Genomic DNA, 14,947 nt, shown 5'->3' with positions numbered 1-14,947 from the left:
AATGAATCATTATAAATTTGATTTTGTTTTCTTCTAAAACGATGATTGATATTTTTGCAGAGACGGTGACAAGGGCAATATACTTGATAACCTCTTGTCCCGCATGGAGCAGTACGCGAACAATCTGGAGGCGCTGGTGGAGGAACGAACCGCCGATTACCTGCAGCAGAAGAAGAAAGCAGAAGACTTGCTATATATGATGTTACCCAAGTGCGTAACTATTTGATGACGTCATTTCATTGTGTGTGATTATCTTGGTGGGAGGGGGGAGGATCTGCGGTTTTGGGGTTTTGGTGGGGGAACGAACCACCGGTTACCTGCAGCAGAAAAAGAAAGCAGAAGACGTGCTTTACATGATGCTACCCAAGTGCGTAACTATTTCATGACGTCATTTCATTGTGTGCCTAAAATAATGGTACAGTCCTAAAAACAAATGCTTGACCCTTTCATAACGATGTATGTGTGTGTTTCTATTCCCAGACAAGTGGCTGGTCAGCTGATTCGCGGCGAGTCGGTGCGGGCGGAGGCCTATGAACAAGTGACGATATACTTCAGTGATATATGTGGCTTCACCGCCATGTCAGCAGAAAGTACGCCCATGCAGGTTTGAACGATTCACGCATTATTATGATTACATTTTAATATACTTCAGTGATATATACGGCCTAACCGTTGTGTCGGCAGAAAGTACGTCCATGCAGGTTTGAACGATTCACGCATTATTATGATTACATTTTAATATACTTCAGTGATATATACGGCCTAACCGTTATGTCGGCAGAAAGTACGCCCATGCAGGTTTGGACGATTCACGCATTGTTATGATTACATTTTAATATACTTCAGTGATATATACAGCTAACCGTTATGTCGGCAGAAAGTATGTCCATGCAGGTTTGAACGATTCACGCATTGTTATGATCACATTTTAATATACTACAGTGATATATACAGCTAACTGTTATGTCGGCAGAAAGTACGCCCATGCAGGTTTGAACGATTCACGCATTGTTATGATTACATTTTAATATACTTCAGTGATATATACGGCTTACCGTTATGTCGGCAGAAAGTACGTCCATGCAGGTTTGAACGATTCACGCATTGTTACGACTATATTTCAACTCCTACGACCGATTAGTTGTTAATCTGATCTCAACCATCATAAGTCATGAGTATAACGCAACCATCGAGTTAGCCAACTTTGTCATGGCAGTTGATAGGCTGACGCTAGCATAACTCTATAGACTATAAAGTGTTCTATGCGTAACCTCTGTCGTGACAGCTGATAGGCTGAGGCTAGCATAACTCTATAGACTATAACATTTTCTATGTGTAACCTTTCTCGTAACAGTTGATAGGCTGAGACTAGCATAACTCTATAGACTATAAAGTGTTCTATGCATAGCCTGTGTCGTGACAGTTGATAGGCTGAGGCTAGCATAACTCTGTAGACTATGAAGTGTTCTATGCGTAACCTTTGTCGTGACAGTTGATAGGCTGAGGCTAGTATAACTCTATAGACTATAAAGTTTTCTATGCGTAACCAATTTCCAGAATTCCCAGGCTTTGGTCAGTCTAGGATCGACCTCTGTCGGTTGCCCATTGAGCTATTTCTCGCTTTAGCTAGTGCACCACGACTGGTATACCAAAGGCCGTGGTATGTGATATCCTGTCTGTGGGATGATGCATATAAAAGATCCCTTGCTACTAATGGAAAAAATGTAGCGGGTGTCCTCGCTAAGACTATATGTCAACATTACCAAACGTTTGACATCCAATAGCCGATGATTAATAAATCAATGTACTCTAGTGGTGTCGCTAAACAAAACAAAGTTTAACTTTGTTCATGATAAACATCAAACAGTTACGGTTATATGGCGTCGGACATATGGTCAAGGACCAAACAGATATTGAGAGAAGAAATCCGTTGTCGCCACTTCATGGGCTACTCTTTTCGATTAGCAGCAAGGGATCTTTTGTATGCACCATCCCGTAGACAGGATAGCACATGCCACCGCCTTTGATGTACCGGTCGTGTTGCACTGGCTGGAGCGAAAAATAGCCCAATGAGCCCACTGGCGGGGATCGATCCTAAACCGACCGGGCATTAAGCGAGCGCTTTACCACTGGGCTACGTCCCTCCATCACATCAAAGTATTTAAAACATTGAAACACACTAGGTATATGAAATCGCCTGGTGGATGAGCGGGATTTAGCTCAGTCGGTTGAGTGCTCGCTTGAGGTGCTTGCGTCGTAGGATCGAACCACCTCGGTGGATCCATTCAGGTGATTGGTTTTTTCTCGTTCCAACCAGTGCACCACAACTGAACAACGGTCGTGGTATGTGTTTTCCTGTCTGTGGGAAAGTGCATATAAATGTACCATTAGAATTGCTACATTAGAAAACAAATGTAGTGGGTTTCCTCTGATGACTACGAGTCAGGATTACCAAACGTTGGACATCCAATAGCCGATGATTAATTAATCCATGTGCTCCAGTGGTGTCGTTAAAGAAAACAAACTATAACCAACGCTTAGTGGTGAAATTTGGGGATAAAATACGTATGCAAAATATCTGAAATAAGGGTCTCATACAGACTTGCCTATTACTAGCACCTCAAATATATTTTTGCACCTACATATTTACTTAAATTATTATTATTATTACTATTATTTTTTAAAATTATTATTGCTGTTGTTGTCGTCGTCATCGTCATCATCATCATCATCATCATCATCATCATCATCCACATGATTCTTGTTATTATTTCCAGGTGATTGACCTGCTGAATGATCTGTATACAACATTTGATGCAATCATTGAACACTTTGATGTCTACAAGGTGACTATATCAATAGTGTTGATGTGCATTATCTGTATCAACCATCTTACTTGTCCTCAATTCCAGATTACTGTCATTCTATCAGACATTAGTGTCATTCAATCCCATATTTCTGTCATAAAATCCCGCATTAATGACATTCAGTCCCACATTACTGTCATTCAATCCCATATTTCTGTTATAAATTCCCACATTGCTGACATTCAATCCCACATTACTGAAATTCAATCTCACATTATACTGAGATTCAGTCCTACATTACTGTCATTCAACCCCATATTATTGACATTCAATCTCACGTTACTTACATTCAATTCCACATTACTGACATTCAGTCCCACATTATTGACATTCAGTCCCACATTACTGACATTCAGTTCCACATTACTGACATTCAATCTCATTATACTGACATTCAACCCCGCATTATTGACATCCAGTCCGACATTATTGACATTCAATCCCACGTTACTTACATTCAATTCCACATTACTGACATTCAATCTCACGTTACTGACATTCAGTCCCACATTACTGACATTCAGTTCCACATTACTGACATTCAATCTCAGTATACTGACATTCAACCCTGCGTTACTGACATTCAGTCCGACATTATTGACATTCAGTCCCACGTTACTGACATCCAGTCCGACATTACTGTCATTGAATTCCACATTATTGACATTCAATAACATTACTGACATTCAGTCCGACATTACTGTCATTCAGTTCCACATTATTGACATTCAGTCCCACATTACTGACATTCATTCTCACATTACTGACATTCAATCTCACATTACTGACATTCAATCCCACATTACTGAAATTCAATCTCACATTACTGACATTCAATCTCACATTACTGACATTCATTCTCACATTACTGACATTCATTCTCACGTTACTTACATTCAGTTCCACATTATTGACATTCAGTCCCACATTATTGGCATTCAATCCCACGTTACTGACATTCAATCTCACATTACTGACATTCAATCTCACATTATTGACATTCAATCCCACATTATTGACATTCAGTCCCACATTATTGACATTCAATCTCACATTATTGACATTCAATCTCACATTACTGACATTCATTCTCACATTACTGACATTCAATGTCACATTACTGACATTCAATCCCACATTACATCTTTACATCATTATACACCAGACACTACTACGCTTGTAGTGCATTAAACTTGGTCTACAGTACCAAGTGTTCCATTATTGTTCCTCTCACCGTATTTAAGCAATGCTAATTGTTTCAGGTTGAGACAATAGGCGACGCCTACATGGTAGTGTCCGGTTTGCCCATGCGGAACGGGAACCTGCACGCGCGGGAGATAGCCGGGATGTCGCTCCGTCTGCTGGATGCCGTACTCTCGTTCAGGATACGTCACAGGCCGGAGCAACAGCTCAAACTGAGGATAGGAATACACACAGGTACAGTAGTAACAGTTTCAAAACCACATCTCTGCACAAAGTAGAGTCAAATGGATGTTTTGACAATATCGTACAGGTGTGGATAAAAAAAAAGAGGAAAGGGTTGTCTCATGGGGTTTGTTTGATAGACGTCTTGTGGTAGACACAAAATGCTGTATTGCAGGGATAATAGTGATTAATCTAGTGCAATATATTTCAACATGCTCACATACCACTAACGTTTCGAACATTAATCTAGTATTGTTTTTGTATTGAACATATATTCCCCAAAATTAAGATGGCGTCTGTCTTTGCCCGTAACGATATGCATCCTAAATATTTTAATATCAAATACATTCTTAAAATATATAATATAATACTAGTGACTAAACATTTTTGATGCAACCGATCTGATATTGATTGTTTTAATTATTATTTTCAATTTAATGATAGCATATGTTTTCTTTTGTTTTTCAAGGTATATTATTTTGGTAAAATTAAATGAACTGCATTTGAAAATCCGAATATCAAAGACTACTATAACTGGTGTTGTTTATTGTTGTATGTTTTTACATTTTTGTTTGGGGTTCTAGTATAAGGTTGTTGTTCATTTGCTTGTTGAGTGTTTGTTTTTTGTTGTTGTTATTTGCTTTTGTTTTTGTTGTGGTTTTTGTTGTGTTTTTTGTTGTTGTTTTTGTTGTGGGTTTTTTTTTGGGGGGGTTAGGGTGTGAGAGGTGTTTCTTTTTTATTGTTGTTGTCCGGACATAAATCTGTGCGCCACTATTAGATGTTCTTGACGTGTTGTCTTTAACTATTTTTAAGGCCCAGTCTGTGCAGGTGTGGTGGGGATGAAGATGCCGCGGTATTGTCTCTTCGGTGACACCGTGAACACGTCCTCGAGAATGGAGTCAAACGGATTACGTAAGTAAACATAATATACACACATATATATATATATAGCCTTGTACTGACTGTGGGCATTGTGTTCAACATATATATTTATTTTTATTTTATTTTCATTTTTTTAAATTAATTTGTTTTTTTGTTGTTGTTTTTTTTGGGGGGGGGGGGGGGGGGCGTAGCCAGAGAGGAAAAAACACCGAGGCAAACCCAGACCAGTAAAATAAATATCAGTGTCATGGGAAAAATGAAATAAATCTGGGGAAATTCCTGATGAGGCAAGCGCCTCGTATGCCTCATGCTGGCTACGCCATTGATGTTATTACCCACATGGGCTCAAATATACGGGGTAATATTTGTCGATCGCTGCACAGTGTGCAGATTGCTTCTAAAGCCACTGATTCGCTGGATTAAAAAATCATGACGTTTGGTTGGTTGGTTTGCAATGGCCGGAAATTCACTTTTAGTCGTATAATGCTTCCATTCAGGACACAGATTACATATATGTTATACAATCTACAAAGATTTACAGAAAATGTTTGACCCATTTGTTTCATAAACATAAAAGGTATATTTTCATAAGCAGTGTTTTTACAGGGACATACCCTAGTTTCAACACTAAGTTTAGTTAATCTACAAACCTGTAACACATTTGGATAAAGTTACAATTGAGTGAAACACGAGTCTGTGACTTAGAAATGGTGAAATACCCTCTAAAAATAGACTAAAACTGGACTATATAGCTGTTATTTCTGATAAAAATATGAGAAATACGTTCTGTGATAATAAAAACATTAGGGTGACCAAAAACACTTCGAATGTATGGAAATGGATAATCTAAACAATAAAATCTAAGTAAAGTATGATTTCAGTTATCAAAAACGTCTCTACTAGTAAAAAATATGCCTTAATGTTTAAAAACTAGGGTATGTCCCTTTAATAACATAGAACAATAATTATTTTCTAATGCAACCATTGTCATATTATTTTGTACTGTAAAACATTTGGCAGTAAAAAGAACGCCGTTATGCTATGACGTAACTTGCATTACGGCATGCACTGTGCGTAAGGTTAATTCAGTTAAAATTGACAATGGGTAATAAAGAGAATAACCAAATCGCTACGAGGAGTTACAAATTATCTGTCCCTCGTGAATGAATATTGTAAAATCCTCGCTAGAGGCTCGGGTTTACAACATTAATTCACTCGGGACAGATAATTTGTAATTCCTCGTAGCTCGTTAGTTATTATCTAAATATATATTATTACACCTGTATCGTATTAAATGGCACTACTTTTTTTTAATTATCAATTTTATTCTGTTTTTGTTCATTTCAATTTAATTTGTTTCTGTATTAAATTTTCTTAGACTTAATTTATTTTACTAGGTAGGTCTGTGGCCTAATTCACAAAGCTCTCTTAGGCTCTGTAAGACAACAAAGCATCGTCTTTGCAAGTCTTTTAGCATTGCATTGCGAGATCGCAAAGTTGCGAGAGTTTAGTGAATTAGGCCCCTGGTTTCCGGAAATACACGATGTCTAAAGCCTTACTTAATGTGTGACTTTGTTTCTTTTTACAGAAAGGGGATATTTTTTGGTGAAGTTTCTTTTAAGTATGTTTTATGAGTTTTCGTTTAGAGTTTAGGTAACAAATATTAATACATATAAACAATTTATATCATACATTCTATATAATGGTTTGATTGATAATTCGTACATTAAATGATTCTGTTTGTAGCGTTAAAGATTCATGTGAGTCCGCAATCTAAAGAAGTTCTGGACACCTTTGGATACTTTAACCTGGAGCTGAGGGGTCCTGTTGAAATGAAGGTGAGGTTGTTAGAGGGATGTTTTGTTTAATTTGGTGATTGATGGGGGTTGGGTGGGGAGGATGGGAAAGGGTTTTGCGAAGAGTTATTGCACTTACCTATAAAAAGGCTTGTCATAATATTGCAAAGGGACATAACTCCCTAAGTGATCAAGTGAACGATTATGGTTAGCCAACGCTAAACTATTAATTCTACATATTAATTTGGCTAACTCGTTGACTGTGATTTCCTTGAGTGCACGTCTCCAACTTCTAGGGCGCGGTCGGTTTGGGATCGATCCCCGTCAGTGGGCCCATTTATAGGTAAGTGCAATAACTCTTCGCAAAACCCTTTCCCATCCTCCCCACCCAACCCCCATCAATCACCAAATTAAACAAAACCACGACTGGTACATCAAAAGCCGTGGTATGTTCTATCCTGCCTATGAAGTGGCGACAGTGGGTTTTCTCCCTCAATATATGTGTGGTCTTTAACCATATGTCCGACGCCAAATAACCAAACATAAAATGTGTTGAGTGCGTCGTTAAATAAACAATTTCCTTCCTTCCAACTTCTAGAACACTTTGTTATCATCATTATCATCACAATCATCATCATCATCACCGACGTCGCTGCCATCGTCATAATTGTCATCATCACCACCATCATCTCCATCTCCGTTATGACAATCATCTTAAAATCCAGCTCTGTGTTCTCCATATTATGTTATATCAATTATCTCCGTTATGACCATCATCATAAAATCCAGCTCTGTGTTCTTTATATTCTGTTATGTCTACTTTTACTAAATAACGTACTAATACATTATAGCCATTTCTGTTCTCCTCCTTGCAGGGAAAGGGCGCCATCACAACCTACTGGTTGAAGGGAGAACACCCTCACAAGGACACGCAGCTGCTCAACAACTCCACGTCGTGACAACTCCTTGCTCAAACATGACCGTCACCACATGTGATACCTTATAGCTGACCGTGCATTCTACTAACTGGTAGCGTGGACACCGCCGTCTTTGCAAGTCATTTCCTTTTATGACGTGCACATAATCCGAGTGTGTATCTTCTTTATGCAGATTGCAACTTCTCCATGGATCGGACAAGACCTAGGATCTGTCTTCGACTTCGCAAGTCTGAACCAAGAAACCTTCAAGAGTCTGTATTTGCCTTGACACAGATTGCAACTTCTTCGTAAATCTGACAAGTCCTATGATTCTATATTCGACTTGGAAACTGTGATGGACAAAACCTTCAAGAGTCTATTTTTGCCTTGACGCAGATTGCAACTTCGTCATAAATCTGACAAGACCTATGATATATCTTTGTCTAAGCAAGTCTGAAGGACAAAACCTTCCAGAGTATTTTTGCCTTGACGCAGATTGCAACTTCTTTGTAAATCTGACAAGACCTATGATATATCTTCGTCTTAGCAAGTGTGAAGAATGAAATTTCCAAAAGACTATCTACGCCTTGACACAGATTGCAACGTCTTCATGAACCTGACAAGACCTATGATCTATTTTCGTTTTGGCAAGTGTAAAGACAAAACCTTCAAGAGTCTTCTCTTTTTTTTTTTGCACTGGCACAGATTGCAACTTCTTAGTACAGCTGTATCACACCTATGCTCTATCTTTGACTTGGCAAGCCTTAACAGCAAAACCTTCAAGTGTCAATCGTTGCCTTGGCACAGATTTTTTCATAAATCTGACAAGATCTATTGTATATATTCACCTTGGTAAGTCTCAACGACAAAACCGTGACACAGATTGCAACATCTTAGTGAATCTGACAAGACCTACGATCAATCTTCAACTTAGCCAGTCTGAACCAAGAAACCGTCAAGAGTCTATTGTTGCCATGGCACAGATTGCAACTTCTTCATAAATCTGACAAGACCTATGGTCTATATTCACTTTGGCAAATGTGAATGACAAAACCTTCAGTTGTTTATCTTTGCCTTGACCCAGATTGAAACTTCTTCATGGACCTGAACCAGACTCATGATATATCTTCACTTTAACCAAATTAATCTGACAAATCATCCAATTGTTTATATTTGCCTTTACACAGATTACAACTTCATAAATGTGTACCAGACCTATGATCTATCGACCCTCTGGAGAGTCTCAACGTCAATATCCTCTTTAAAAATAGCATCTCTACACATAACACTGTGAAAATAATGTCGATTGTGCTACCATAATAAAACAAATCGTACCTTTCAATAAAGCAGGGCAAACGATATTTTGACAATTTGACCAACCAGTCTTGGTGGCGCGGTGGTTAAGCAATCGGACAACAGGTTGGTAGGTACAGGGTTCGCAGCTCGATACTGGCTCCAACCCAGAGCTAGTTTTTAAGGGCTCAGTTGGTAGGAGTAAGGCCACTATACCCTCGTCTCTCTCACTAACAACTAACCAACTAACAACTAACCCACTGTCCTGGACAGACAGCCTAGATAACTGAGGTGTGTGCCTATGACAGCGTGCTTGAACCTTAATTGGATATAAGCACGAAAATAAGTTGAAATGAAATGAAATGACAATTTGATCAACGAAGCCATTACGTTAATCAATTGGCATACCTTTGCATAAAGAAGAGTCAAAGAGAAGACTTAACAATCTGAATTATAAAACATCCGTAACAATCGTACCTTTGCATAAAGTAGAGTGAAATGGATTTAACATTCTGAACGACACATCTGTGTTGAAATAAAAAGTCGTATCTCTGCATAAAGCCGTCAATAATAGTTTTGATGATCCGGACGACAAGACTGTTGATATAACCAAAGGTCGCATTTCTTTGCATCAAGCATAGTGAAACGGATTTCACAATGTGAACGACGCATGCGTTACCCTAATCAAAAGTGATATATTTGCATAAAGCAGAGAGAAGGCATCACAATCTGACCTGACTGACGAAACCGTTGATGTGATCAAAAATCGTATCTTTGCATAAAACAGAGTCAAAGATGTATTAACAAAGTTGATTCACTGCCGGATGTTTCTTCTACAACTAGATGAAGCAGGAGCACATCTAACGTGTGGGTAGCGAGCAAAACCCTGAGTGTTGTAATGGTTAAATATGATGAATGTAGTGTTTTGAGGTAGATGTAACATTATGATTCGCTGTTTCTGTGGAAGAATAATATACAACTATTAGTCCTCATTGAAATCTGAACATCCTAAAAATACACTGCATACGCCATTGCTGATCTCGTATTTTGACCATTATATACACGACAAAACAGTTATCGTGGTCAAAATCGTATCTCCGCACAAATTGGAGTGGAAAGGGCACTGGCAAGGTTGTGCTTGATTCCACGAATCACTTGTTTTTCGAGTACAGAAACACTTCATCATTACTTCGTCTGTGGGAAGACTTCCCTGAATCTGATATTTCATTTCAACCTTGGCACAGATGGATGTAAACACTGATATCCGACATGATAGATGCGTTTTGCAAGCATATCCCTGCAAATCAAGGATGCTATTTTGTTCCTATAGGCGAAAGGGAGTTGAAACCATTGGGGAAGAAAAGGATTATTATTATTTAACGATGCCTCGAAACGTTTTAAACTACTGTTTTTGGTCTATAGCATATTGTTATTTTGACACTTATTGTACATAATAAGATAAATGAAAGGTATGTATCATGGTTATTTGTACATTTGGTCGAAAGAGAAAGAGGAAAGAAAGGGAATATTATCGTGTTTAATGACGCCTCAACAAATTTTAAACTACGGCTAGTTTGTATTTAACATGTGGATATTTCAACACTTGATCGAGAAAAAGTTGAAAGGAAAGAACTGTTTGTTAACGACACCAGTCCTCAGTAAACTTTTAGCTACGGTGTCTAACATATGGTTATTTCAACACGTGGTCCAGAAAAAGAAGAAAGGAAAGGAATGTTTGTTTAACAACACCAATCCTCCGTACACTTTAATCTACGGCCATTTTTGGTGTCTAACATATGGATATTTCAACACTTGTCCAGAAAAGGAGAAAGGAAAGGAATGTTTGTAAACGACATCAGTCTTCAGTACAGTTAAATCTACGGCTGTTTGGCGTCTATCATGGATATGTCGACATGTGAATGAGTGGAAACGACTGTCGCAATATAGGCTATTCCTGGATAAAACAAGAAGGGGTTTTGTTATTGCCGAAAAATACGGACAGTAGAACAAATGTTTTAACAATATTAACAGAATTCAGACTATTCTGTAGTGAAGTATCTGTGTAATGAACTCTTTCTATGGCTGGACCTAGCGGAACAGGAACGGGGTGGGGGTGTAACCCATGTATTTTAAAAAAAAAATTGCCCTTTTTTATCTGAAAATGCCTTTCTGTTTACGTAGAGAAAACTGTCCATTATAGTGCTCCGGTTCGTTTTCTACTTCTACCTAACAATTTTTGGGCTTATTACCTCTCCTTTCATAAACTTTAAAATGGGTTTCGTTTCTAAAGTAATATTATTAAAATTAAAAAGTAATATCCGTTTCACTGGCGGATCCAGAGGGTTCAAGAGGGGCACAATAGTGCTGTAACCTCCAAGGTCCGTTTGAACGGTCCTTTTTAATCACTGTTTTTTTTAATTGTTTCTTACAATATACAACACTAAACTGTCCAGAAAATCCATCTTTGTTTCACAATTTTCCGGTCAGGCTATTCCATGCCTCCCTTTGAATACCACACCCCCCCCCCCCCCCCCCCCCCCCCCCCCCCCCCCCCCCCCCACCCCCCCGATCTTGTTCCCTTTGAGAGCTCGATCGTCTCGTTTGCCCTCGACAAACTCAAACAGCCCTTTTTAGAATTTTGTAACCCCCTTTACAAAATCGTGGATCCGCCCCTGCATTTTTCAGTCTTATTATAAATTCTGTTGTTGGGAGAAGTTACCGTCCTCGGTACAGTCTCCCACCCATAGCGAGATTTAACAACTCGATGGGTAGGTGTAAGACCACTACACCCTCTTCTCTCTCTCACTAACCACTAACCACTAACTCCCTGTCCTGGACAGACAGCCCAGATAGCTGAGGTGCGTGCTCAGGACAGCGTGCTTGAACCTTAATTGGATATAAGCACGAAAATAAGTTGAAATGAAAAATGGGAGGAGTTACCAGATCTTGTTAACCATGTTGTTACTGATTAACAGAACCTTGCTTGGTTCAAAACTTGTGGTTGAAATACATATTTACAAAAAAGAACATAACAACCAGGGCCCCGTTCCACGAAAGAATTGTAGCTAAGGTTACTTACGGTGACTTACGGTGAATTTTACAACTGGCACCGTAAACTTTATAGCCGTTCCACAAAGCAACCTTACGGTAGTCGTAAGTGCCCCTTTAATGATCAAAATATTCTTTATGAAGAAGTACGAATTAGTTAAATAATGAACTGGTTACCGACTTTTCGGAACATCTTAGATGTATTCATTGGTATCGGACATCCATGAAGTAACTTTGTCAGTTTATTTGCTAAGCAGTAATTGCCGAATGCATAAGACATGATAGTTATCTCCCGTATTTTCGTGTCAAAGTCTATGGCCTAGAATGTTTTTTCATCGAACGCCGAATTTCATAAAAGTTATTTGCTATATATTAAGTCCATTTTTATACAAAAATAAGTATCCTTTTTGTTAAGTCCATTTTTATACAAAAATAAGTATCCTTCTTACAAAATGACAAAATCATCATTTAACTGCCATTTGACAGCTACGTTAGTGGCTTACAACTGCCTCGTACCTATTGTAAATTTCCACAGTTATTTGCGACGATAGTAAGCTACGCCGCGTCGTGGAACGGACTGGCAATCGTAGAAAAAAAACCCACAAGGTCGCGATGGTAGGTATTTACGGCGATAGTAGTGCTAAGATCGCTTCGTGGAACGGGACCTAGGGACCGAATTCACAAAGGTATCTTAGGCTCTGCTAGACGACAAAGCATCCTCTTTGTAAGTCTTTTAGCATTGCACTGCGAGATCGCAAAGTTGCGAGAATTTAGTGAATTAGGCCCCAGTGGCCTAATTCACAAAGGTCTCTTAGGCTCTGCTAGACAACAAAGCATCCTCTTTGCAAGTCTTTTAGCATTGCTCTGCGAGATCGCAAAGTTGCGAGAGTTTAGTGACTTAGGCCCCCGTTTCCAATACCCTTGTTAGTTCAGTGACTCCGGTAAATAACTCGACCTATGTTCTCATGTGTTATATGCTATTTACCGTGTCATGTAAAGTTACCTACACATGTATATATTAATTTTATTACATCTCCTACGGAGATAGAGCCTTAACAATGGCGTCTATATTTGTCCGCTTGTACTACTTTCTGTATGTCCATAAATTAATTTCTTTCATAAAATATACTTTAATATTTCATATTATTCTTTATAATATTGGTGACAGAATAGATAGTCTTTGTTATACCATACTATCCAAGATTGGTTTCAGGGTTGAAACTGTTTTATCAACATGACGACTTTTTTAATCTAAGCTAATGTGTTCTACAGACATGTTTCAAATTACCTTTATGCTAGTGTCAGACTACCAACTGTCAGCACAAAGTTGGCCAACTTTTTGCTCTCACGACTTCTACGACTGTCCAGTTGTTAGTCTGAGCTCTCTTACAACTCGATTCTCGTCGTATAATGCTAGACTCAGACTACCAACTGACATGACGAAGTTGGCCAACTTTCAGTTCACACGACTTCTACGACTGTCCAGTTGTTAGTCTGAGCTCTCTTACAACTCGATTCTCGTCGTATAATGCTAGACTCAGACTACCAACTGACATGACGAAGTTGGTCAACTCGCCGATCTCTGGAATTCTACGACTGTCCAGTTGGTAGTCTGAGCGCTCTAACAACTCGATTCTCGTCGTATACTACTCCTACGACCGATTAGTTGTTAATCTGACCGCATCCATCATAAGTCGGGAGTTTCGAGGGGGGGGGGGGGGGGGGGTCGAGTTGGTCAACTTTGTCGTGATAGTTGACCGTTTGATACTAGCATTAGACGTTGTTGATTTTGATTGTACATGTTGTGGTATACGAATCAAATAATCCTATCGGCGCAGCATGAATTAATTAATTAATTAATTAATTTCATGGACTTTCACGCCACACCATGATCGAATATAGAGGCACAAAAAGTGTTATTTCATCTTAAAAGGATTATCCCGAGTTCTTAGGCTTATATGGCGCAGTGGTTAAGGCATCGGCCTACAGGCTGGTGGGTACAGGCTTCGCAGCCCGGTACCGGCTCCAACCCAGAGCGAGTTCTAAAGGGCTCAATGGGTAGGTGTAAGGCCACTACACCCTTCTCTCTCTCTCTCTCTCTCTCTCTCTCTCTCTCTCTCTCTCTCTCTCTCTCTCTCTCTCTCTCTCTCTCTCTCTCTCTCTCTCTCTAACCAACTAACAACTAACACACTGTCCTAGACAGACAGCTGAAGTACGTGTGTGTGCGCGCGCGCCCAGGACAGCGTGCTTGAACCTTAATTGGATATAAGCATGAAAATAAGTTGAAATGCAAGAGGTCCGTTTGTTCCCCCTAACAAAATAAGCACACATCATCGGGGGTGGGGTTCTGTTGTTTAAAACACTATCTTACCTTAACACATTTTAAATATAATTACATTTGGATTAATAGTTTTCTTAATTATTTCAAAGTTCGATTTGCCATTGGAAGAAATAGTAAAAACATTATATCCAGAAATGCATTGGTTATAGAGAATTCCATATTCTAACCACGGAAATGTACGTAAATGGTAATTGTAATAATGCAGACGTATATTATTTTGCCCAAAACATTTTTAAATAGCTACAAACTCAGGATTGTCTCTTTAAAATATCTCCATTTTGATAGTTGTAGAATATCCTATTTTAATGCACCAGGTTTCTTTTTTCTGCTGTTTACCGATTTCATATAGTATATATACCGGTAACACTCGACTTTTTT

The 14,947-nt window shown here is 38.9% G+C and overlaps 1 protein-coding gene across 1 annotated transcript in view; it reads left to right on the top strand.

Annotated features, from left to right (window-relative positions):
* Positions 1 to 12,301, top strand: part of LOC121373277 (atrial natriuretic peptide receptor 1-like) — a 184,619-nt gene extending 172,318 nt beyond the window's left edge. The window contains exons 16-22 of the mRNA XM_041499797.1: positions 61 to 210; positions 481 to 604; positions 2,778 to 2,846; positions 4,130 to 4,304; positions 5,106 to 5,204; positions 6,921 to 7,012; positions 7,846 to 12,301. Coding sequence (XP_041355731.1) covers positions 61 to 210; positions 481 to 604; positions 2,778 to 2,846; positions 4,130 to 4,304; positions 5,106 to 5,204; positions 6,921 to 7,012; positions 7,846 to 7,929 — 793 coding nt within the window. The 3' untranslated portion in view covers positions 7,930 to 12,301. The remainder of the gene's footprint in view (positions 1 to 60; positions 211 to 480; positions 605 to 2,777; positions 2,847 to 4,129; positions 4,305 to 5,105; positions 5,205 to 6,920; positions 7,013 to 7,845) is intronic.
* The last annotated feature ends 2,646 nt before the right edge of the window (positions 12,302 to 14,947 follow it).

The sequence above is a fragment of the Gigantopelta aegis genome, chromosome 5, assembly GCF_016097555.1.
Source record: "Gigantopelta aegis isolate Gae_Host chromosome 5, Gae_host_genome, whole genome shotgun sequence".
NCBI lineage: Eukaryota > Metazoa > Mollusca > Gastropoda > Neomphalida > Peltospiridae > Gigantopelta > Gigantopelta aegis.
Note: the sequence above shows the minus strand (reverse complement) of the source record. Positions and strands in the feature narration are given on the sequence as shown.